Consider the following 26210-nt stretch of genomic DNA (forward strand, 5'->3'; position numbering starts at 1 on the left):
CTTGCCCCTTGGAAGGGCAGCCCATCAGGATTTTTCTGACAGTAGTGTTTTTGAAAGGTTGTCTGAATTGTTGCCCCTTGGAAGGGCAGCCCTTCAGGATTTTTTCTGGCAATGGATTTTTTTTTGTACAGCGAATGGAAGGGCAGCCCTACCAATTTCTGAAAACATGTTTCTTTGAGTGTTTAAATAATCCTGAAAACTTGCCCCTTGGAAGGGCAGCCCATCAGGATTTTTCTGACAGTAGTGTTTTTGAAAGGTTGTCTGAATTGTTGCCACTTGGAAGGGCAGCCCTTCAGGATTTTTTCTGGCAATGGATTTTTTTGTACAGCGAATGGAAGGGCAGCCCATCCAATTTCTGAAAACATGTTTCTTTGAGTGTTTAAATAATCCTGAAAACTTGCCCCTTGGAAGGGCAGCCCATCAGGATTTTTCTGACAGTAGTGTTTTTGAAAGGTTGTCTGAATTGTTGCCACTTGGAAGGGCAGCCCTTCAGGATTTTTTCTGGCAATGGATTTTTTTTTGTACAGCGAATGGAAGGACAGCCCATCCAATTTCTGAAAACATGTTTCTTTGAGTGTTTAAATAATCCTGAAAACTTGCCCCTTGGAAGGTCAGCCCATCAGGATTTTTCTGACAGTAGTGTTTTTGAAAGGTTGTCTGAATTGTTGCCCCTTGGAAGGGCAGCCCTTCAGGATTTTTTCTGGCAATGGATTTTTTTTGTACAGCGAATGGAAGGGCAGCCCATCCAATTTCTGAAAACATGTTTCTTTGAGTGTTTAAATAATCCTGAAAACTTGCCCCTTGGAAGGGCAGCCCATCAGGATTTTTCTGACAGTAGTGTTTTTGAAAGGTTGTCTGAATTGTTGCCACTTGGAAGGGCAGCCCTTAAGGATTTTTTCTGGCAATGGATTTTTTTTGTACAGCGAATGGAAGGGCAGCCCATCCAATTTCTGAAAACATGTTTCTTTGAGTGTTTAAATAATCCTGAAAACTTGCCCCTTGGAAGGGCAGCCCATCAGGATTTTTCTGACAGTAGTGTTTTTGAAAGGTTGTCTGAATTGTTGCCACTTGGAAGGGCAGCCCTTCAGGATTTTTTCTGTCAATGGATTTTTTTTGTACAGCGAATGGAAGGCCAGCCCATCCAATTTCTGAAAACATGTTTCTTTGAGTGTTTAAATAATCCTGAAAACTTGCCCCTTGGAAGGGCAGCCCATCAGGATTTTTCTGACAGTAGTGTTTTTGAAAGGTTGTCTGAATTGTTGCCCCTTGGAAGGGCAGCCCTTCAGGATTTTTTCTGGCAATGGATTTTTTTTTGTACAGCGAATGGAAGGGCAGCCCATCCAATTTCTGAAAACATGTTTCTTTGAGTGTTTAAATAATCCTGAAAACTTGCCCCTTGGAAGGGCAGCCCATCAGGATTTTTCTGACAGTAGTGTTTTTGAAAGGTTGTCTGAATTGTTGCCACTTGGAAGGGCAGCCCTTCAGGATTTTTTCTGGCAATGGATTTTTTTTTGTACAGCGAATGGAAGGGCGGCCCATCCAATTTCTGAAAACATGTTTCTTTGAGTGTTTAAATAATCCTGAAAACTTGCCCCTTGGAAGGGCAGCCCATCAGGATTTTTCTGACAGTAGTGTTTTTGAAAGGTTGTCTGAATTGTTGCCACTTGGAAGGGCAGCCCTTCAGGATTTTTCTGGCAATGGATTTTTTTTTGTACAGCGAATGGAAGGGCAGCCCATCCAATTTCTGAAAACATGTTTCTTTGAGTGTTTAAATAATCCTGAAAACTTGCCCCTTGGAAGGGCAGCCCATCAGGATTTTTCTGACAGTAGTGTTTTTGAAAGGTTGTCTGAATTGTTGCCCCTTGGAAGGGCAGCCATTCAGGATTTTTCTGGCAATGGATTTTTTTTTGTACAGCGACTGGTAGGGCAGCCCATCCAATTTCTGAAAACATGTTTCTTTGAGTGTTTAAATAATCCTGAAAACTTGCCCCTTGGAAGGGCAGCCCATCAGGATTTTTCTGACAGTGGTTAGGTTAGGTTAGATTAGGTTAGGTTAGGTTAGGTTAGGTTAGGTTAGGTTAGGTTAGGTTAGGTTAGGTTAGGTTAGGTTAGGTTAGGTTAGGTAAGGTAAGGTAAGGTAAGGTAAGGTAAGGTAAGGTAAGGTAGGTAAGGTAAGGTTAGGTCAGGTTAGGTCACTTTACAAACTAACCACAGTAAGAAAAATCCTGAAGGGCCGCCCTTCCAAGGGGCAGCACTTCAATCGTCCCGGCCAGAACAGTCGCGTGGCTGCATCCACGCGGAATAGCACTGGACGTCGCACCAGTTTCTCAAGTAGGTGTCGCCCCACCCTTCAAACACACGTTCCACGGCCGTCGAGATACACCGGCATGAACCTGCTTTAGAAATATTCGTTTGCATCTTGAACCGTTTGTTCGTTTGACTCGAAGCCGCAGGGCTGAAGCTTTCAACGCGACCCCGCGACAAAGTTTATAAACTGTTTTTTCTGAGATATCTTTCAACATTTTGGAGAACATGCTTTATGTTAGTCTTTTGAGAAAAGCCTGCAAGGTTCGGGTCGCTTTCTACGCCACACACGTTTAATAAACTGATTTAAATTATGTTTTTTAGAATTTTATAATTGCTGGCATTGTCAAAATGTTTTTTTTATAAATTTAATAGTATTTAAAATCTATCCTATTTTACTGTATTATGTTTAAATATGTAAATTTTAAAGTCATACGTACATAATGCTCTTGGACATGATTTTTTTATAATAATCGCGCACTCGTTACATATCAGATTATCTTGTTTTAAGAATGCTTTCAGTATAATTTTCATAGGTATATATGCATATACAAGTAGTTCACCGATTTTTATGGTATTGCTTGTAATATTAAATATTTTTACTATTAAAATCTTATGAAATTTAACTCAGATATTTTTACTATCGTTTACAATCGAAAATACTTAAAATTTGTTTTCTTTCTTCTAGTTTAATCATGAGTTTAAGACCATTTTATTCATGGCTCACACCCATTTGAGCAGGTTTTATTATTTATGCCGCTTTATGTTTGATTTTGTAAATATTAATGATGCCGCTAATGAAATAGGCTGTGCCTGGCGGGGTGTGGTGACTGACGCTTCTCTCTGGTAGTGACAGTAGTGACTGACGCTTCTCTCTGGTAGTGACAGTAGTGACTGACGCTTCTCTCTGGTAGTGACAGTAGTGACGTCAACATTTAATTTAAAATGGAACTTTGATTCACTAACCACTGAAACCTCCCCAACTTTGGCCATATTTTAATTTGAATTGCCTCTGGTGTTCAGTTACTCAGATGGCTGAGATCCTGAAAGGAAGGAAATACTGGTAAAAATTACGCACAACTTAAGCTTAAAAACTTCGAGCACATTAATTTATATTCATCCTCTTTTGTTTGCACCCTTTTTTGAATTGTGCTTACAAAAAATTTTCTGTATTAAAATAACATATCTAAACCTTCAAAAAGCTAGATTTTCTGCATAAAAACATGCATGCTAATAAAAAAAATTTCGTTTAGTGCAAAATTTACTCTTCCAATTAGAAATTGTTTAAACGTCCTTGGTAACATCGGTACAAATGTACCTATGTTCAAGCATAGTCCGAATGCGTTATTATAGACGATAATGGTTTGATAGTGTGTTGTTGCGGAAAGGATTTTATAACATGCTCTAAATTTAATAATTTATTCAGAGTGTTTAACATGTTTTATTAGAGCTTCAAACATTTGACAAGAATTTTTTTAAATTATTTAAGTAATGCAAGAGTATTAATTTAATTTAATATTGATCCAAACTTCTGGTTAAAAGCCAGATATTTAGCGATGTAACCCCACAAGCAACTCAGATGGCTGGTATTGGGGGAAATAAACCAATATGATATTTGCACGGACTAAGCACTGGGAAACATGTGAAATCTAAATGAAGATGGCCGGAGTGGCTTACGAGTCCACTGTTTTACCTTAGTTCTGCGTTCCAAAGTTTCGTGAAAAAACTTGCGACACAATTTGCACGAGGCCAACAAAAAAATTTGCGTGTTTTACGAAAGGAGAGACACGACAGATACGTGTTAAGCGACGTTGAAAAATGTCCACAGAAAAAAAGCTCAGTTGTTTGCCAACATATGTGGCACAGTCAGATGCACTTCGCATTCTTGGTTAGTTAGTCTAAAACTTTGTCACCGTCACAGATATTATCCAAACAATATTTAACTTAAAAAAAACTTTTAAATGATCGCTGCCGAACGAGGCTGATAATCTAAGCTCTTATCAAAGGAGGATGAAATAAAATAATAGTTTCGAAAGCTTAAGATCGAAGGTTTTAAAGTATCTGGTTCAAACTCAGGTCTCGGCATTGTATGATTTTTTTACGTGAATACTTCTTTAAAATTGCTTCCATAGTGGGAGGCAATTCAAAAACAACGAATGATAACAAAATCGGGGGGATACAGTTTGGTGTTGCAGCTACATATCTATCATCTCCATCCAAAATTTAATTACACCACTGGATAGCTAAAGGATCAAAGAATTCGTCACGCTAAGTGAGGACTGTGACGCATCGCGCGCGGTGGAGGGGGAAGCGCCGCCATTTTGAGGTCATTTTGCTGCGTTTCGAGATTTCCATTTAGTGTAACTTTTGACTCGGAGAAGCTACGACGTTCGTTTGAGTTTCAATCGTCAGCTCTCGACAAAATAAATCTATTGAATATATAAAACATTAGTGTAAAATAGTCAAATGGAATTAATATAGTGTTAAAATAAAAATATATAATAAAAAATATCTAATGTCGGTCTATACGCGTCAAAAAGCCAAATCAAAATACAGAAATCGTATAGGTGGGAAAGGGCTCCCCAAAAGCAATAGAATGATACCAATAAAACATCATATGACCGAGTGAAGCAGTGCCGGGAACGTAAAAGACGAACGGAAATAGTTGCTATCATAAATCAAACTTGGAAAACCGAACGACTTCTTAGAGTTTAAACATGATTATAACATACCGGTACATAAAATAGCGTATTTTATATTTTGTATAGAAAATATTACCTGTTAACGTACACGTATTCACGTACCACACACGGCCGTGTCCATGACACAGTCACAGCCTTTTTTTTTTTGACGTGATAACGTCTTATATATATATTTATTGATTAACGCCAGCTGCACGCACGAAAAAGCGTGACTCATTGTCACGTTCCGCCTGAGCCGAGCGTGCAAGAACCTGCCAACCACCTTGCGAGAAAATCTTCTATAATATAAAAAAGGTTAAGGCGGGCTTTTTAACTAATTGTTCGTGATTATATTGAAACAAATTATTTAAATTAAATATGCAAAAACTGTAAATAATATTTGAAAATTAAAAAGTATGCAATTTTTCATCAATGTTTTCTTATGACGTTATCACGAAAAATTATCGTCCGTAAACCGACTTTACAGACAACCTCCCCCCCCCCTTTTTTTTTAAAAAAAAAGATGAAGAGAAACCAAAAATTTAATTTAGTTTTTGTACCAATGACAAGCACATTAAGACATGACAGACCTCATAGCTAGCAAGGTGTGACTCTATGTCTGGTGGTGAGGGTCCCGGGAAGCCTGTTTTTCACAGACGAGAGAGCCAAACGCCCGATCGTTCATCTTCGGTTGTTTTTTTTGGTTCATTGTAAATAAATATGGCTGTGTTGATAAAAGGATACTAATGGTCGATTAGGTTGGGTTAGCTACGTTATAAATACTTTAAAACATTGTGGACGGTTGATTTGGTTAGGATAGCTACATAAAAGATACTGTGTAATCATGTAAACGGTTTCCTAGCCCTGGATAGCTACATATTAAAAAGTTATTTGCTTAGCAACCATTAAATGATTTTACAGTATCTTTAATGTAGCAATACTTACCTAATATAACCAACCATCCACAATGTATTAAAGTACCTATTTATAATGTAGCTAACCTATCCTAATCGACCGCAAAATTTAATGCCACGCCGGTTTATACAATGAGGTAGAACGTTAAAAAAAAAAAAAAGCGAGCATGAACTTCGGGTAACTTCGGGTTTTGGCTCTCTCGTCTGTGAAATGAAGGCTGCCCGAAGGTCCCCCACACTCTGAAGCGTCAACTGCGTCAACTGCGTCGCCCACGCTAGCACCAGCCCGCCGGGGCGGCAAGCATGATGACGTGTAACAAGGCGGCTCCTGTGATTGGAGGCGACGCGCGCGGTCAGCTGTGCGCGCAGCGTTGCCAACAACACGGATAATTGCGTCGCTGCAACCCCGCGCTGAAGCGGGGATACCGCTCTAGCACGCGCGCCTTTACGTACGGGAAGCCTAAGATGCACATAAAGTTCTGCCATTCCCGATTACACTCGAACAATTCACCTTCGGCCAACCTCGGGTTTATTTATATATATTTATATTTCTCTGTTTATTTTAATGTAGCTATACTTACCGACCACTTTTAATATTTTAATTCATTTTCCCTGCGCAAAAATAAAACAAATCCCGAGGTTCGCCATAGGAGAATTGTTCATGTTTAATCGGGAATGGCAGAACTTTATGTGCATCTTAGGTCTCCCTTTACGTACAGCGTGTCTGGCAAATAACCTGTTTAAACCAGTCTCAGGACGTCTTCAAATGTTTATAACAATTATACTACAAGTTATTTTACATACAATAACCAACACTAAACACAACATAAAAAAAAGGTGGGTTGTCTGTAAAGTCGGTTTACGGACGATAATTTTACGCGATAACGTCATAAGAAAACATTGATGAAAAATTGCATTTTTTTTTAATTTTCAAATATTATTTACAGTTTTTGCAAATTTAATTTAAATAATTTGTTTAAATATAATCACGAACAATTAGTTAAAAAGCCCGCCTTAAATTGTTTGATATTATAGAGAATTTTCTCGCACGGTGGTTCGCCGGTTCTTTTCACGCTCGGCTCAGGCGTAACGTGACAATTCATCGATTTATAAGACGTTATCACGTCAATAAATATATTCTTTGCAGAAACGTGCTGATTTTTATGTGTTAATACAAAAAAAAGTACTTTTCCAGAAATAATTTGAAAGTGATTAATGCGTTTCCAAATAATAATTACATTTAATGTTCAAATGCAAACTGAAGTGAGGAGTAAAAAAACATGCAAGTTCAAAAATGTTTGTTATAGACTATAGTTACACGGTTTTCAGAGCCGTTTTTGTTTAGTAAGTGAATCTCGTGACGTTTATACACGTTCCAAAGAATCAAAAGGCTGAAGTGTTGAATGAAATCCATGATGGGGCTTGGTGTAGGCAACGCGAAATATGCTTCGACTAGAAAAGGTCTACAACACCAGTGTCGGTTGGGGAAATGAGGGCCTACACTTTGGGAACCATCGAAATCGGCGGACCATTTCCCAAAAGATGGTAACTGGTATATTCTGGTGGCAATGGATTACCTCAACAATTTGTGATCCAAATAGAATTCTTTAGCTGTCCTCCAAAATGTTTGGATATTTCTACAAAGCGTAATCAATCACTTCTGCTGCTGCAATCTTCCGTAAGTTTCCATTATTAATTTTCTAATGATCACAACCACCATCACCGGTATCATAGTCAACGTTATCATCCCAGCGATCATAAACGTCATTGCCACGAGCACTGTCATTTATAATTAGTCAAACACATCGTTTCCACATTTTTGGTGTCAGATTTTTATTACAGCCTTCCGTCTTGCCAACTTAAATTTTTTTCTATATATTTCTCATTTTCTTTAAATATGCTCTCATTTATATTCCTATAATATTATTTCTTCAACTTGCTTTCAAAAAATCCATCAGTGAATTTTCTAGTAAGCATCGTTCAGCCTCTGCGCTGTTTTATCTATCGCCGAGCTGGCCTTGGGAATTCCGCGGGCCGCCGCGTGAAGTGGCGTGAGCAAGCGACCCTATTCTTGATGTTTCGGGCGTCGGGTCGGCCCGGGATGACGTGACTCGTCACAGCCACTCTCGTTGGTTCGAGAAGGGCGCCACAGGTACTAAAGCAGAGAGTTCCGAGCGAGTTCCACGAGCGAAGGGAAGCGCGACATCGACGAAGAGGGTGAGAGACCCCCTCGAGAGTGGCGCGACGCGGAGTTGGACTGGATCGTGAGAGTGCGGCGACTGAGTGGCGCGAGACTGTGTGTGTGGACAGGCGCGAGGTGAGGGGCGAACCACTGTCGAGCCTGGCTCCAGTGAAGAGTGAGAACTGTGGGACTTGACAGACATTGAGTGACTGGTGAATAAACATTTTTAAGTGCCAGTGATTTGTGAACGGACATTTTTAAGTACAATTATTTATCATCAATTTAAATATTAGTAATAAATAAAACTGTAATATATGTATCTTAATTGGGCTATCCCTTACGAACCCAGTTTTCCCCCACATCATAAATCTTAACAATAAATACATCACATTTTTACATAATTGCCATTCCATTCCAAACACTTTTCGTAACGATACACCAGTTTCTTTAACACATTTTGCCTAGAAGTTTATCGCCAGAGAAGGGAACGGACGCTTTGGCCATAAGCATAATAAATTTTTCGAAAACGCAATGTGTAAACAACTCCTGAAAACGTTTAAGCAATCACCGCACTCAGTCTAAAATTGATGGCTATAGTATTTTTCTTTTTTGGACGAAAAGGATGTCATTTTAGTTAATTTTATAAAATGGGTCAACAATTACAGCAAAAATTTTAAAATGACTATTGCCAACTGTTTTAATTTCCAGGTGGTAAAAATCTATGAATAGAGGTTAAAGAACCTAGTGTAGCTATGCAGATAGTGCTTGGAATTGAATGGAGATTTTGTGAAAATCTGTAGTAGGTCTGCAGTAAACTAAAACCGTCAATAATAACTATTTTCTAATAGTTTATTTTTTAAAGAACAAACAGGTTATGACTAACCCTCGTATCCCATGCACGGAAGTTCCCAGTAGTTCCGGGAATTGACAAAAGATAAAACCAGAAGCTGTTTTAAAATAAATATAAAATTTATTTTTAAGTAGCATGCACGATATTTCCTCACAAATGCAAGGCAAGGAGTGCTTCGCTAGACCTCAAGAGGCAGGGTAATCATTCTGCATGATGGTGTTTCTCAGTTGTTTTAAGGCACAGTTTACGACTGTGAATTTTTTTATTTCTAAAAAAATAAATTTATTATGAGGGATGATTGCCAACAGAAACTCAAGGACCAAAATAATCCTATTTCAGAAAACATCTTATGTTTAATAAAAAAAATCGAGTAAATACTTTTTCAAGAAAAAATTAAAGAACACTGAGAAAAACAATAGAGGTATTTCAAAATGATCATCTGTGAATGATACTTAGAAAAAATATATAATCTAAAAATAAACTTGTAAATATAATTTTCTGCTTGTATGTGCAATGTTAGGCTACTGCCAAAAAAAAACATTTTTATATAATTCGTTCGATGCGTGGTTAAAACCGTATGCTAATAATATCGCGATATTCTACTGTCGCTTCGCGTTCTTAGAGTCCCAGCAATCACTTTATTGCGAGTCTAGTGACGCTCACTGTTGCTACAGATTCCCCGCTCCGAGATCCGCGCGACTAATCGATTGTATCGACGCGCCAGGGGACGACTGGAGCAGCTATTGCGAGTCTAGCAGAGCTCGCCCACGATACAGATTCCCCGCTCCGAGGTCCGTGCGACTAATCGATAGTATCGACGCGCCCGGGGAAGACAGGCTATTGTCGGGCAGATACGCGCCGACGCTCCCCTGGGCTCTGGAGTGTTCCCTGTAGGGCTGTGCTCGGCGCTGAGATAACCACAGCATCCCTGGATCTCTGTGCCCTTCATGCCGTCGCAGTGTGTAGCAAGTTACACTGCACTCTTGAATACTACTGGAAGGCTTCTGTGGAAATAAAGCACTGTTTATTTCTCCCGAGGCTGAAAATATTTTCCACTTGCAGAAACAGGTCACAATTTTAAGATCAAATATATTTCTAATTATGTGCCATGTGCGTCTCTGCCTGAGGACGGGAGCAGATAGCAGTTCCCGAAAAATCGCGTGTTTCGGTTTTGGAAAACTATTGTGTTTGTTTCGTATTTTCGTTTTGTTGTGTTTTTTCTCGTTTCAACTTTTGTGCTGAATTTATTTTTTTGGGGTTCAATTCATTATTTGTGTTTTTTTTTTTTTTCGTTCTCTTAGTCCATTTTTCTTTGTTTTTCTTTGTTTGTTGACCATATTCCTGTTATAGAATATTATGTGGTGTATATATCCTGTTGACAACAGAAATTTTTTGCTTAATTTGTGTTTTGTTTTGTAGTTATCTTCTACAGATTATCATATGCTTAGCAATGGCGTATGTCCAAAAGCTTACATCAAGTCATAGCCTACGTCCTACTTCATGCTGGCTATGTGAATTTCAAATCTTTTTTCCATCTGTCTCTAGAAATGCAGCTTATTTTTACTTATTTACACAGCCAAATATGAAAACTAGGCATAGGAGCAAAGGAAAGTAAAATAATATATAATGCTGCCTAGTCACAGTATACAGGTAAACAATTAAAATACCTATGAGTGTAGAATTTGCACCATTTGTATCAAAATCAAAATCACACTCCTCAGTCATAACATAGTACACCCAAGTTCTGTTATCACTTTGTCACACTTCACTCTTTCTTGATGACTTGTGTAACTAGTGGATCTTTCAGTTTCAGAAGGCAAAATAATGGTTTCGTCTAGGTATAGGTACCTCTATTTTTTATTTTCCTTTTGATTATTTTCACAGTAAGATGATATTTTATCAATTGATTGACATATATATATATATATACATATATATATATAACATGGATTTAAAATTACATTATCAAAAGAATGGGCCGGCCCTTATTAGGAAATTACCCTTAGTTAGACCATTAAAATATAATTAACAACAATAAACATGTTCATAAGTGGCAATCCCAGAATATGTAGACCAATTTAAGTTCCAAAGAAACATTTCTGGCTGTCCGATCTCTTCAATGTCGTGATTCAATGTTATTCCTAAAATATATTAAAAAAACTGAAGGGCTAGTGGTTTGACGATTGCTGGGCGAAGTGGAAAAGCTGACTGGTAGTCAGATGGCCTTAGTCATCCGGCCCTGAGAAACTGATCTGGTTCTTGGAAACTGATCTGGTTCTTGGAAACTGATCTGGTTCTTGGAAACTGATCTAGTCCTTGGAAACTGATCTAGTCCTTGTAAACTGATCTGGTCTTTGGAATCTGTCCGGTCCTTGGAAACTGATCTGTGAACAGATCCGAAACACACATGTTCAGGTCTGGTTCACAGACAGTTGGCAAAATAGGCAGAAAATGCCTTCTAAATGCCTTCTACTCAGACCGGAGGCGTGACTGAACGTTGGTGAAAATGATTCGAGATCATGCCCTGGAGTGCTCACATCAGGCGAAGTCTTAGAAACAGCCTGCCATGATAGCTTGCAGGACATAGCAGTTCTTGTCACGGCTCGGAGGCGAATTATAGGCGACGTTCGTGCGCCAAGGCTGGGATAAAATGATACTCAAGATTGACTTGCAAAAGACTCGGCAAGATCAGATCCAGGGCTGAAAAAAATTGGGGAGACAAGTCTGTAAAAGATTAAACGGGAGTATACAGACGGCGGAAAAAGTTTAAGTTCTTGCAGCAAAAGAATGACTGGTGATAGAAAATTTCAAAAATTCAAATTTAGAATTGTGCCAAAAATACTTATTGACGGCACAACTCCTATAAAAAGCCATGATTTAAAAAATATATAATAGTGTGTATGTCATTTAAAAACTACAAATAATATATAGTGTATTTAATATTAACAAAAATCAATAAAAACGTAGGTCAAATAGAAAAAAATTGAAATGCACCTGGACATAACAAATTTAAAAAAAGGTAAATTAAAGAATTGATGAAAGCTTGAACAATCATTCATATTATTAAATATATATTTTTAATCTTGTTATGTTACATACATTAAGTCAAAAACGAATCTTGATGATCCAAGGCCGACGTGTCTGAGTTTGGCGAAGGCAAAACCCTGGTCCCGGTGGGTTACCAGTGTCTGGCGTGGGCTACATCCCTATGAGAGAAGGAGGGTTGTTGTTGTTGTCGGAGGTAAAGCAGAGTGGCACCCCTGCTTCTTGCCGCATCCTTACGTGTTTGTTCCCAAGATACTCATGTACCCCATCAAGAGCAAAGTGCAGCGAAGAAGCAGTGTGGTTGTTGTTGTTGTCGTCGGAGGAGTATAAATAGGAGGACCAGAGCGGCACCCCTGCTCGCTGTTGCAGGGGGCGGCGATGCGCCGGGCGCCGTGGCCGTAGCGCCGCCATGCGCGCCGGCCGCGGCGTGTGGCCGGGGTGAGAGCGCCGCCATGCCGGGGCGATGCCGGCGCTGAGCGGCCGCCCGCCATGCCGTGGCGCCGGGCCGCGCCGCTGCTGCCACTGCTGCTGCTGCTGCCACTGCTGCTGGCCGCCTCGCTGCCCGTGCACAAGTACAGCACGCGCGTCGTGCGCACCAAGTACGGGCCCCTGCGCGGCGTGGTGCTGCTGCAGCGGCCCGTCGAGGCCTTCCTGGGCGTGCCCTACGCCACGCCGCCGCTGGGCTCGCTGCGCTACATGCCGCCCGTCACGCCGTCCACCTGGCGCGGGCCGCGCCTCGCCGACGCCTTCAGCGCGGTCTGCCCGCAGCGCGCGCCGCATATCGCCAACCGCACCGAGGCCCTGCTCGAGTTCCCCCGCGGCCGCCTGCGCCACCTGGAGCGCCTGCTGCCGCTGCTGGCCAACCAGAGCGAGGACTGCCTCTACCTCAACGTGTACGTGCCGCGCGCCGGTGAGTGGGCCCCTTCTCCTGCCGTGGCGCTCCGCCGCCAGGGTCCGTTCCCGCGCGACCTCGTGGTAGCGCTCTGCCGTCAGTGTCCGTTCCCACGCATTCACGTTACATGACGACCTCGTGGTGGCGCTCTGCCGTCAGTGTCCGTTCCCACGCATTCACGTTACATGACGACCTCGTGGTAGCGCTCTGCCGTCAGTGTCCGTTCCCACGCATTCATGTTACATGACGACCTCGTGGCGGCGCTCTGCCGTCAGTGTCCGTTCCCACGCGTTCACGTTACATGACGACCTCGTGGTGGCGCTCTGCCGTCAGTGTCCGTTCCCACGCGTTCACGTTACATGACGACCTCGTGGTGGCGCTCTGCCGTCAGTGTCCGTTCCCACGCATTCACGTTACATGACGACCTCGTGGTAGCGCTCTGCCGTCAGTGTCCGTTCCCACGCATTCACGTTACATGACGACCTCGTGGTGGCGCTCTGCCGTCAGTGTCCGTTCCCACGCGTTCACGTTACATGACGACCTCGTGGTGGCGCTCTGCCGTCAGTGTCCGTTCCCACGCATTCACGTTACATGACGACCTCGTGGTAGCGCTCTGCCGTCAGTGTCCGTTCCCACGCATTCATGTTACATGACGACCTCGTGGCGGCGCTCTGCCGTCAGTGTCCGTTCCCACGCGTTCACGTTACATGACGACCTCGTGGTGGCGCTCTGCCGTCAGTGTCCGTTCCCACGCATTCACGTTACATGACGACCTCGTGGCGGCGCTCTGCCGTCAGTGTCCGTTCCCACGCGTTCACGTTACATGACGACCTCGTGGTGGCGCTCTGCCGTCAGTGTCCGTTCCCACGCGTTCACGTTACATGACGACCTCGTGGCGGCGCTCTGCCGTCAGTGTCCGTTCCCACGCATTCATGTTACATGACGACCTCGTGGCGGCGCTCTGCCGTCAGTGTCCGTTCCCACGCGTTCACGTTACATGACGACCTCGTAGTTGCGCTCTGCCGTCAGTGTCCGTTCCCACGCATTCACGTTACATGACGACCTCGTGGCGGCGCTCTGCCGTCAGTGTCCGTTCCCACGCGTTCACGTTACATGACGACCTCGTAGTTGCGCTCTGCCGTCAGTGTCCGTTCCCACGCGTTCACGTTACATGACGACCTCGTGGCGGCGCTCTGCCGTCAGTGTCCGTTCCCACGCGTTCACGTTACATGACGACCTCGTGGCGGCGCTCTGCCGTCAGTGTCCGTTCCCACGCGTTCACGTTACATGACGACCTCGTAGTTGCGCTCTGCCGTCAGTGTCCGTTCCCACGCGTTCACGTTACATGACGACCTCGTGGCGGCGCTCTGCCATCAGTGTCCGTTCCCACACATTCACGTTACATGACGACCTCGTGGTAGCGCTCTGCCGTCAGTGTCCGTTCCCACGCATTCACGTTACATGACGACCTCGTAGTTGCGCTCTGCCGTCAGTGTCCGTTCCCACGCGTTCACGTTACATGACGACCTCGTGGCGGCGCTCTGCCATCAGTGTCCGTTCCCACACATTCACGTTACATGACGACCTCGTGGCGGCGCTCTGCCGTCAGTGTCCGTTCCCACGCGTTCACGTTACATGACGACCTCGTAGTTGCGCTCTGCCGTCAGTGTCCGTTCCCACGCGTTCACGTTACATGACGACCTCGTGGCGGCGCTCTGCCATCAGTGTCTTTTCCCACACATTCACGTTACATGACGACCTCGTGGTAGCGCTCTGCCGTCAGTGTCCGATCCCACGCATTCATGTTACATGACGACCTCGTAGTTGCGCTCTGCCGTCAGTGTCCGTTCCCACGCGTTCACGTTACATGACGACCTCGTGGCGGCGCTCTGCCATCAGTGTCCGTTCCCACACATTCACGTTACATGACGACCTCGTGGCGGCGCTCTGCCGTCAGTGTCCGTTCCCACGCGTTCACGTTACATGACGACCTCGTAGTTGCGCTCTGCCGTCAGTGTCCGTTCCCACGCGTTCACGTTACATGACGACCTCGTGGCGGCGCTCTGCCGTCAGTGTCCGTTCCCACGCGTTCACGTTACATGACGACCTCGTGGCGGCGCTCTGCCGTCAGTGTCCGTTCCCACGCGTTCACGTTACATGACGACCTCGTAGTTGCGCTCTGCCGTCAGTGTCCGTTCCCACGCGTTCACGTTACATGACGACCTCGTAGTTGCGCTCTGCCGTCAGTGTCCGTTCCCACGCGTTCACGTTACATGACGACCTCGTGGCGGCGCTCTGCCGTCAGTGTCCGTTCCCACGCGTTCACGTTACATGACGACCTCGTAGTTGCGCTCTGCCGTCAGTGTCCGTTCCCACGCGTTCACGTTACATGACGACCTCGTGGCGGCGCTCTGCCATCAGTGTCCGTTCCCACACATTCACGTTACATGACGACCTCGTGGTAGCGCTCTGCCGTCAGTGTCCGTTCCCACGCATTCACGTTACATGACGACCTCGTGGTGGCGCTCTGCCGTCAGTGTCCGTTCCCACGCGTTCACGTTACATGACGACCTCGTAGTTGCGCTCTGCCGTCAGTGTCCGTTCCCACGCGTTCACGTTACATGACGACCTCGTGGCGGCGCTCTGCCATCAGTGTCCGTTCCCACACATTCACGTTACATGACGACCTCGTGGTAGCGCTCTGCCGTCAGTGTCCGTTCCCACGCATTCACGTTACATGACGACCTCGTGGTGGCGCTCTGCCGTCAGTGTCCGTTCCCACGCGTTCACGTTACATGACGACCTCGTAGTTGCGCTCTGCCGTCAGTGTCCGTTCCCACGCGTTCACGTTACATGACGACCTCGTGGCGGCGCTCTGCCGTCAGTGTCCGTTCCCACGCGTTCACGTTACATGACGACCTCGTAGTTGCGCTCTGCCGTCAGTGTCCGTTCCCACGCGTTCACGTTACATGACGACCTCGTGGCGGCGCTCTGCCATCAGTGTCCGTTCCCACACATTCACGTTACATGACGACCTCGTGGCGGCGCTCTGCCGTCAGTGTCTGTTCCCACGCATTCACGTTACATGACGACCTCGTGGCGGCGCTCTGCCGTCAGTGTCTGTTTCCACGCGTGTACATTACATGACAACCTCGTAGCGGCGCTCTGCCGTCAGTGTCCGTTCCCACGCGTTCACGTTACATGACGACCTCGTGGCGGCGCTCTGCCGTCAGTGTCCTTTCCCACGCGTTCACGTTACATGACGACCTCGTGGCGGCGCTCTGCCGTCAGTGTCCGTTCCCACGCATTTACGTTACATGACGACCTCGTGGCGGCGCTCTGCCGTCAGTGTCCGTTCCCACGCATTTACGTTACATGACGACCTCGTGGCGGCGCTCTGCCGTCAGTGTCCGTTCCCACGCATTCACGTTACATGACGACCTCGTGGCGGCGCTCTGCCGTCAGTGTCCGTTCCCACGCGTTCACGTTACATGACGACCTCGTAGCGGCGCTCTGCCGTCAGTGTCCGTTCCCACGCTTTCACGTTACATGACGACCTCGTAGCGGCGCTCTGCCGTCAGTGTCCGTTCCCACGCATTCACGTTACATGACGACCTCGTGGCGGCGCTCTGCCGTCAGTGTCTGTTCCCACGCATTCGCGTTACATGACGACCTCGTGGCGGCGCTCTGCCGTCAGTGTCCGTCCCTACGCATTCACATTGTTTTCTCAAGTTTAAATGGAAACACTTTTTAATATTACCTATATTGCAAATGATATTTTTATACAACTACTCTTTTTGATTCCTTTTTAAGATATGCAGATTTAAAAGAGAATATCCAGCAGTTAATTGTATGATATAATTGTCCACCGACCCATACTGCGGGTCTCGACAAATATATGTATTGCTGATTGTTGAGATTGAACCTCCGTCGTCACTTGACTTTGCCCTGAATTTACACTATCTTGGACATTTAGTTTATTAATAATTGAAATTGGCCATCTGTAATAAAAGCAATTTATTTTATTGTTGTAGTCACATTTCTGAAAATCACATTTTTTACATTTTATGGCAAGTTTATTTATAAGAAATCACTTTTGGTTTAGTTAAATGTACAATGATTTTCTGTAAATGTAACCCCAGAGAACTTGTCCTCTGTAAGTATTAAAATCATTATACTTACATAGTAGTATTGGTATAGGAAACGTTTTTGGTAAAAGTACTCAACCAATATATATGTGTTTATATTTAAAGGTTTGTGCCTACATACTTACATTCTGAAGAAATCCATTCTGCTTATGTGGACTGAAGAATAACTCTCCTGTTTCGCGTATACGGCGTTTTCCGTGTCCAGGAAAGTAGAGCTGGGTTACCGAACCGAAAAAGGGGGAGCAATCCTGTATTTCAGTTCTGTGCTGTCTTCAGTCCGGAGGGCAGGCGGGCCGGACCATCTTCCGACAGACGAGATGTAGCCGTGTTCCCGCGCTATCGACCCTCGCTCGTCGACACTGGGGTGTGGATGTGGAGGGGTAGGGGGCTGGTCAGAAGGGCTTAGCGGCCAAAAGCGCCCTTTGTGAGGCTCGCGGTCTGGCTGACCGCCCCCCCCTTCCTCACGGGGGTCAGCGACACAGACGGCTAGCCCGCGGCGGTCTGTGCGAGCTCCGAGCTCCGAGCTCCGAGCCAGCTCGGGCTGCGGTCGCCGACACAGACCGCCAGCTCGGGAGACCTAAGGTGCACATAAAGTTCTGCCATTCCCGATTACACCCGAACAATTCACCTTTCGGCCAACTTCGGGATTTGTTTTATTTTTTGCGCAGGAAAAATGAATTCATTTTATTAAAAGTGGTCGGTTAGGTTAGCTACATTATAATACTTTAAAACACTATGGACGGTTAGTTAGGTTAGTATAGCTACATTAAAATAAACAGAGAAATATAAATATATATAAATAAACCCGAGGTTGGCCGAAGATGAATTGTTCGGGTGTGATCGGGCCGGGACAGAACTTGATGGACATCTTAGGCTTCCCAGCCAGCTCGGGCTGTGGTCACAGAACATGGAGGGGAAATAAAGAAGTTGCGACTCTTACAGTGGAAACTTAAACCATGTTCCGCGCGACATGTGTCGCTATCTGTTGGGCGGGCCCATAACTACCAGCAAATAAAAAAATCGGAATGGAGGTTCTCATACAAAGTTTTTTTTTAGTTAATACTTTTATTTTTGGTTATATTAAGTTATCTCCTTGGCGGCACAAAACTAATTTAATCGATGCGAAAATACTTAATGCTGTTTTGTAATAAACCGTCATAAAGTAGTAGAAGGTGCACACCCTCAAATCATCGAATTCAATGTAAAGAATCCATGATGCATATGGAATAGCGAAGGGTGGCAGCGCGGCGGGGGTGTTCTCTCGGCACACTAAAGATCTTGGCAGTCACCAGCGAGCCATATAAGGAGACGATAAGGATAACACTTATTACATTAAGGTCTAAGCCGGGATTCGAACCCAGAGCCCTCGCACTCATGCCTTGTCCGTTGCCGACTGCGCTACGAGACCACCATTGAACTATCAGTTACTGTGGGAGGTAGTGAAGAGTATTGTGTCGTATACATTTGAATTCGAATATTACAGCGTATTTCTAAAGTTGTAATTGTTTATATATTTTGACGTGACAACGTCTTATAAATCGATGAACGCCGGCTGCACACACGAAAAAGCAGGATTCATTGTCACGTTCCGCCTGAGCCGAGCGTGCAAGAACCGGCCAACCACCGTGCGAGAAAATCTCCTATAATATCAAACAGGTTAAAACTTTTTTTTTTAACTCATTTTTTCCGGATTATATTTAAACAAATTATTTAAATTAAATTTGAAAAAAAAAAAACGAAAATAATATTTGAAAATTAAAAAGTATGCAATTTTTTCATCAATGTTTTCTTATGACGTTATCACGTAAAATTATCGTCCGTAAACCGACTTTACAGACAATTCCCCCCTTTTTTAATATTGTCTTTTATAAAATGTATTAAATCATAATTTAACTATTAAAACATTTTTTTTTTGGCAAACTGATACGTTTGGCATGTCCCTTGATGTTCACGAAAGCAAATATATACATATATATGACTTCGGCTCGGGTCGTTACCACAACGCAGAAATACCATAACGCCGAATGTCAAAAATTGACCACAACGCCGACAGCTAGAAAAATGTTGTGTACCACAACGCCGAAATAACAACTGGATGAATTTGTGTGTGTTTCTTAAATGTACCTTAACGCCGAAATACCACAATCAAACCTAACCTTACATAACCTAACCTAACCTAGCGTAATATAACCTAACCTAACTTAACCTAGCCTATCCTAGCCTAATCTAACCTAACCTAGCCTTACCTAACCTAGTCTAACCTAACCTAGTCTAACATAACCTAGCCTAACCTAACCTTTGTGGCAGTCCTGCAATGTCATTTTTCGGCGTTAGTGTATTTCGGCGTTGTGGTATTTCGGCGTTGTGGTGCGTCCCCCTTTGGCTCGTGGGCGCATGCGCATTGTAGACTTGGTCGTGTTGAACTTCCGTCGTTGGTGCGCGCGCACACCTCTCTGTTTCCGTTGCACGCTGCCAAGACCCGCCCCTCGGCGGGAACTGGAGGGGCGAGCATTCAGGCCCGCACACACACACGCAGCTGCGCCGAGGTGTGCGCAATCGGAGAGGAATAAATTATCGCCTTCCCGCGTGTTTGATGAACGAGCCGGGCGCGCGTGGGTTGCAGTAAATCACACGAACACGCCTGTCGAAAGACATTCTCGCGATCCTTTTGACAAAAAAAAAAAAAAAAAAAACAATCCCGCAATTTAGTCCTAGTAATTTTCGGTGTGCCGTATATATTTTTAGTCCTGACAGTTTTAAATCATCGCCGCCATTTTGCGCGAAAGAGGGGACGAGCTGTTGAGAGGAGAGAGGGTTTCTTTGCAGCGAAGGGCCTGAACTAGGTTAAAAAGTTAACATTGCAGTCACACTTTGTTACGAATTTTCACCTGGACGGGCTAACCATGCGGTTAGGAAGTAGCAGACAGTTATGTCAAACAAGTGGGACGAGTTATACAAAGGGAAAATAAAGTATAATTTAATTGGATATTGTTTTACATTACTAGAGCGTGTTTCATCCTTGGATTATATTGTTCATTGTAATGTGCGCTTATTCTCTCTTTCCAATGCATGACATCTGCTATTAGTGCTGTCCTTGCTTTTGTGTGATCTTTCTGTAGATATTCCAAAAGAGGGCAAAACATTCAGACACAAATCTGTAATGTTAATTTTTTTAATGCCCTCAAACAATTTTAATTTGTAAAATAAAATTTGGAACGATAATTTGGGAAATTAATTTTATTTTTTTTGTATTTCATTGAGAGGATCACACTCAAATATTCAATAGTTACTTCTAAGTAAATGTAACTAAAACACGCCACCTTATTTTCAACAGTCTTTTGTCATAAATTTTTTAATATTAAATATATTTTTTTTTTGCTCTGTTTGACCAAAGCACAAAATTATTTAAAATACCTTGTTATTATTAATGACTAATTACACAAATAGTTTCACTTGTGAAATAAGAATTGTTACGAATTTTTTTCTTTCTTTCAAAATGTAGACGCAACAGTATTGAATGAACTATTTTATTGTTTTAGAGAAAAAAAATTATTGTAAATAATATTGAATATATATTGTTTTGTAAAATATAATAATTGAACAATTTAAAGAAACTAATTAGTTTGTAATTATTGAAGTTATACCAAATGGTAAGTGCAATATGTACACATATGGCCGTATCAGTCTGTGAACAGTAAGTTACATGTGCTGTGTTCTGCAGTACAAGCATGGGACAAACTATTCACATATGAAAGGATTCGGAAAAAATCGCATAAGTCAAACATTTTGCAGCCTCAAGTTGGGTACAAATCCCACCATTGCAAAGGATCAAAGTGCAACATACTCTCTTAACACTGCTATGATCCGAGCGAGGGAGAAGATACTAAAGGGCCTACATAGTTGGGAAGGGGGGGGGCTGTTTCGTAGTGAGGCTGCATGATAAGTGTGACGCACACTCATGCTTCTATCCCAAGGCTTTGAAACTGTCCATCAGTCTTCTCGGTGTGCCTTTCATGGGAAATGTAAAAAATATTACAAACCTTCAAAAGCTGACGACACACCAATTCTTACTCAAGTTTAACATATCAGTTTTAAACCAATTCCAGGTGTCACCAATATAATATTACTCTTTGACAATTTTTTTACGCAGAACTACTTTCGCGTGCTCGTTGCCTGTTTGGCCGGTTGTTCACCAGACGATGTTACAGTTAATTGTATGCAGTCACATGCAGAGATTTTTTCAAGTTTACAATTCAAAAGTGTTTATATAAAGTGTGAAATCACTGTACGCAGTCATAGACACCTTTTTCCTTAATTATTTTTTTATAGAGTTATGTGGTAGGGAAATGAAGATGAAGGTGTAATGCAAGTCCCTTAAATGCTTTCAAGTATGTGTACGAGATGTTTCGTGCCTGTAAATTACTCTGAAACCTTAGTGCAAAGCCAATTTTTATGCAACAAATTAGTGCTGTAAAGGGATGGAAAAATAGCGTTATATGCATAATACATGCATAATATGAAATTCGTTCTAAGCTATTAATTGCTGAATGCACTGAGTTAAAAAAAAAAATCATGATATTTTTGTTGCATGAAAAATGTTTAATCGATTATTTTGTAATATTGGAGAACATAAAGATTGTTATGTACATTAAGTTCTTAAACTTTTCCAGAATTTATAGAAGTTTCCAGAATATTTCCAGGAAATACAGGTACTGCGAAATCTACCCACGCCTGTAGGCTGTGCCAAAAGGGATTCTTTTTAAGTGAAAACTTCTTTAGCCGCGTTGAGCGATTTTTGGTAGGGACAAAACTTATGGGTTCGCGTCACCGACATGCTAGTGACGTGTTGCGCCAGACTGGCGACGCGCAGCGGCCTGTGTATATGTATACGCATATACACACTAATACATTGTATATACTCGACTGTATCATGTGCATGTTGGACTCTTTTTCGGATGGGTAAAATCGTGTGAGTTCGCATCACCGACATGCTGTAGTAGCAGTAAGTGAAGTTAATTTGACCACGTGAATACATGACCTAGGTCTGACGTCACTTGTAATCCTAGATAGGTAATGAATTTTTAAGTAATTTTTACATACCACTGACATCTGTTGTGACTAAAAAATGATGTAAGGATAAATGATATCATGCTGACATCGTACTGATATAATACAAAAAATTTTTTCTTAAGTACATTTGACGTAGAATTGATGTCATATTACACATTTAAAAACAAAGTTTTAAGTTTTCACTTCTGTTGACAGTCCTAATGACTGGCTGTTTATTTTGTTTAAATTCCATTTGATTTAAATATCGTAAGTTTTGTTTATAAGTAATCCAGCAATTTATACGAAACTCTGAATACAATTACATAAATCTTAAATTAAAATATTTTTTCATGCAGATACTGATTCTTCAGAAATAACCAGAAGCACACGGAGAACATCAGAAGAAACCTAGACAGGAATAATTTGGAGCAAATACGGAGTAAAACAAATGCACGTATTCTTTAATCAATAAGTATCAGCATTATACAGAAAAAAATTGAAATAAAATATATATAAATAAACTTATTGAAACTAAAAAAATTGAAAATAATAAAAACAAAATAAATATTTAAAAAAATTACAAAAACCACCTCTTCTATAGAGTTCTAACACAAGCTAGATTTTTTTTTTTTTTTTTGTAATTTTGATAATCGGAGGACGTACCAAGAGGTGTTGGTGTGCCAAATAAACGTTATTATAGCGAAGCTATCCTGTAATACATTTTATACTCTTTAATGGTCATAACAAGACATATGGCCTTAACTCGTGTAGTCACTTCTGGGATAATGCCGGGATCAGAAATAAGGGCCGGGAATGAATTCCCTGGTGTCAATGCGCGAAGCGTCTCTTTGTGCTGCTGATGGCCGCGCCGTGTTGCGGAACGCACAAAGCACTGATTGAAGGGCGGTGCTGACGCCGCGAACAAATTTCCCAAGCGCTGCGTTTTATGATATTGCATGTGTTCACCAAAACCAATTTTTTTTGACGTGACAACGTCTAATGAATCGATGAACGCCGGCTGCACGCACGAAAAAGGATGACTCATTGTCCCGTTACGCACTTTGTCCCGTTACGCTCATTGTACGCTTGCGCCGCATCTATCTCTCTTCCACTCGATTGGAACAACCATCGATTTGACTTTTTCGAGGCACATTAATTAAACTTGAAACACTCCCATTCGTTTCCTACTTTTCCTATCATCGTCCTATCCTTAACAGAATAACACAGATTGGAAGAAGTTAAATAGCAAACATGTACAAAAGTTATAGTTAAAATAATATCTTTGTTAAAGTAATAAACATATTTGAATAATGAGTGCAGATAAAAGTAAATGTATCAATTAAATTGTAGATTTAATTTCACTCCTTCTTTGTATCCATACAAAATAGTGATAATTCAATAAAAATGATTCAATTTTATTCATAAAAGTATTGCAATCATTTCATCAATGTTTTGTTATGACGTACTCACGTTAAACTATCGTCCGTAAACCGACTTTACAGACAACCATTTTTTTCCCCCTCTTTTTTGTTCAGACGTGGAACAACACAATTCCCACAAAGTTCGCGGAGTTAAAAAATATGACGATGTTGATTCAAGAGAAGTGACTTCAGCCAGGTCAGAGAATGCCCTTTCCTGGCAACTTCTTAACACATCCACATGCTTATGTTTAGTTTGTTGAGGGATAATGCCGTTGTTTGTATTTTTGGGCAAATTTTTATAAAGACCCAATTTTTAAGCTGCCAAGAAAAAAAAAGATTGTTCCTATGAAAACTTCATCTTCAAACGAGGATATAACGAAATTTTTAAAAGTTTGTCACGGGGCATCGGAGGCGAGAAACCAACTGTGAGTCAGGGGAACCTCCCGTCAGCTCTTTTCTCGCTGTTCGCTGTGACGCTCATTCCCTGTGACTGCCTGTCATTGACTGCAGGTGCATCTTGCTCCAGCGCGTACATAGCAGCAACTCTGTGAGCCAAGTATGCAATCCGCGAGGAAACGAAGATGTGAGCCACATTTTTAAACTGGGGAATAAAAAGAAAATGCTCCTTGGACATGAAACACAATGTTAAATAATTCGAAACTGGTCAACTCAAATAACAAAATTCCTGAATATTAACGAAGTTATTGAAAACATTTTTGTTGTTTATTTTCTGAATGTATTTTACAATATCAGAATTAACTTTTGTGTGTTTGGTTGAAATCAGTTCGCACACACCAGCTTATTTCACTGGCCTTAAATTACATTTCTGAAAAAGCAATTTATATTATGAGACCACTATTGTAACAACGAAATAAAACAATTATTTTCCTCAATAAAGATAGCACTCAAATATTATCAAAATAATTATCCATATAATTTCGTAGTAGCAATTAGTGATATAAATTTTAAAACAACTGATCTGAAACACTCCATGATTTTTCCTTAAAATAAATTATGCTTATAACTTGATTCTTATTTTGAACTTATTAACATTTTTTACCCATAGTTGTGTTAAAGACCATCGGTTTTTAAAAAAATCACGTTTTATCAGAAAATTGTTTATTCTTTTTAACTCCTATAAAAATAAATAAGTGTTTTTATTATTTAAAAAAATTACTTTTTCGTTTACATTGAAATCAATATTTAATTAGAATTTTCGAAATATTATTTATTTATGTAGGCGTTTTGCTTTTTCTTCGCCCATATGCTTCTTCTTTGTGTTGTAATTTCACTTTTAGTCGTCGAATTCTACAGAAGCTAGATTTTAAAATACTTTTAAAAATAATTAAAATATAAATTTCTTTACAAAGGTTTTGCACATACATTAGGTGCTGTAATTTTCATGTGCTTAATATTTGTCGTTTAAACACACCCTCTAGAACTTAGTTGAAGATTTTTAAATTATTATTAATTATTTTCCAAAATTTTAAACATTTGCAACGAATATTCACATGTGTTTATTAAATAAATATATAATATTAATATATTTTAGTGATTTTAATAAAATTAGCGTATGCTAAATATTCCTTTTTTTTATTTATAGGTCTTTTTAAAAAATTGTAAAATCACCATTAAAATTAAAAAAAAAATGGTCATGAAAAAATGAATAAAATTCTTATCTGAAAAACTGTTAGCCACAGATACGAAAGACGAGTCAGCAATTATTAAAAAAAATGCAAATTTTATAATGTTTTTATCGCCAGACTGTCAAAAGTGCTATCTCCTCTAAACGTTCGACGGTAATGTTTCCAACACTTCCATAGAAAGCTGGGGTCTCCACTTTATTTACTGCGCACTATAAAAAAGGAGCGTCTATGAAGTGAATGTTATCGCAATGAAGAGTCTGAGGCACTCCCTTCAGGCCGCCTGGGACCCAGCGATAGAGATGTTGGCAGCCATTTACCTTATCAGGGCCTCACAATTGTGCGAAGGATCGTCGTTAAATAATTCCGGATAATTTAAACAATTTTTCGGGAAGCGGCGAGCTTTCTATAAGAGGAAATAATGGGACTTATGATTCACATGGCCCATTTCATGACTTAGCGTAATGTACTTCATAAATTCAAACGAACCTTGCATGAAAACGCGATGGATAAATTCATTCATATTTGGTGCAACAGACAAACCAATTCTTAATTTTTTTTAATGTTTATGTTGTAACATATATAATGAAGCATGAAATATTATTCCCCTTAAATTGCATGATTATACAAGTACAAAAATTAAAAATATAATTTTATTTAAATAAATAAAAATATATATATTTTTATTTTGTTTTATGTAATAATACGAATACATATTCACTGTTAGTCAATCCTTCATGAAAGCGCTTCCTAAGTTTGTTACTATATTCATTGACTATGTTAGAAAAAAATACAATATACGAGAGATGATGCATAAGGCTTTTAGTGACGAAATAATAAAATACCTATGTTTGTTTCGAAATACTTTTTCCACGTTTTATTTAGTGAAATTCACACGTATGCATAAACGAAAAAAAAAAATTCTTAAATAGTTACAGCAAGTGGGATGAAAAGGTTTTCTTTCTGTTTGTTTCAAGATAAGTGGCATATCTGCGGAGTAAACCAAGCGGGAGATAAGGAAATAACCAATGAATGACGCACATGAGTTACGTCACGTGTTTTTTTGACTTGCTAAAGTCTT

General features: G+C 41.5%; 1 protein-coding gene across 1 annotated transcript in view; it reads left to right on the forward strand.

The window, feature by feature from the left end:
- Positions 1-12465: 12465 nt before the first annotated feature.
- Positions 12466-26210, forward strand: part of LOC134538783 (neuroligin-4, X-linked-like) — a 216248-nt gene continuing 202503 nt past the window's right edge. Inside the window, exon 1 of the mRNA XM_063380274.1 lies at positions 12466-12886. Coding sequence (XP_063236344.1) covers positions 12466-12886 — 421 coding nt within the window. The remainder of the gene's footprint in view (positions 12887-26210) is intronic.

The sequence above is a fragment of the Bacillus rossius genome, chromosome 14 (assembly GCF_032445375.1).
Source record: "Bacillus rossius redtenbacheri isolate Brsri chromosome 14, Brsri_v3, whole genome shotgun sequence".
NCBI classification, from domain to species: domain Eukaryota; kingdom Metazoa; phylum Arthropoda; class Insecta; order Phasmatodea; family Bacillidae; genus Bacillus; species Bacillus rossius.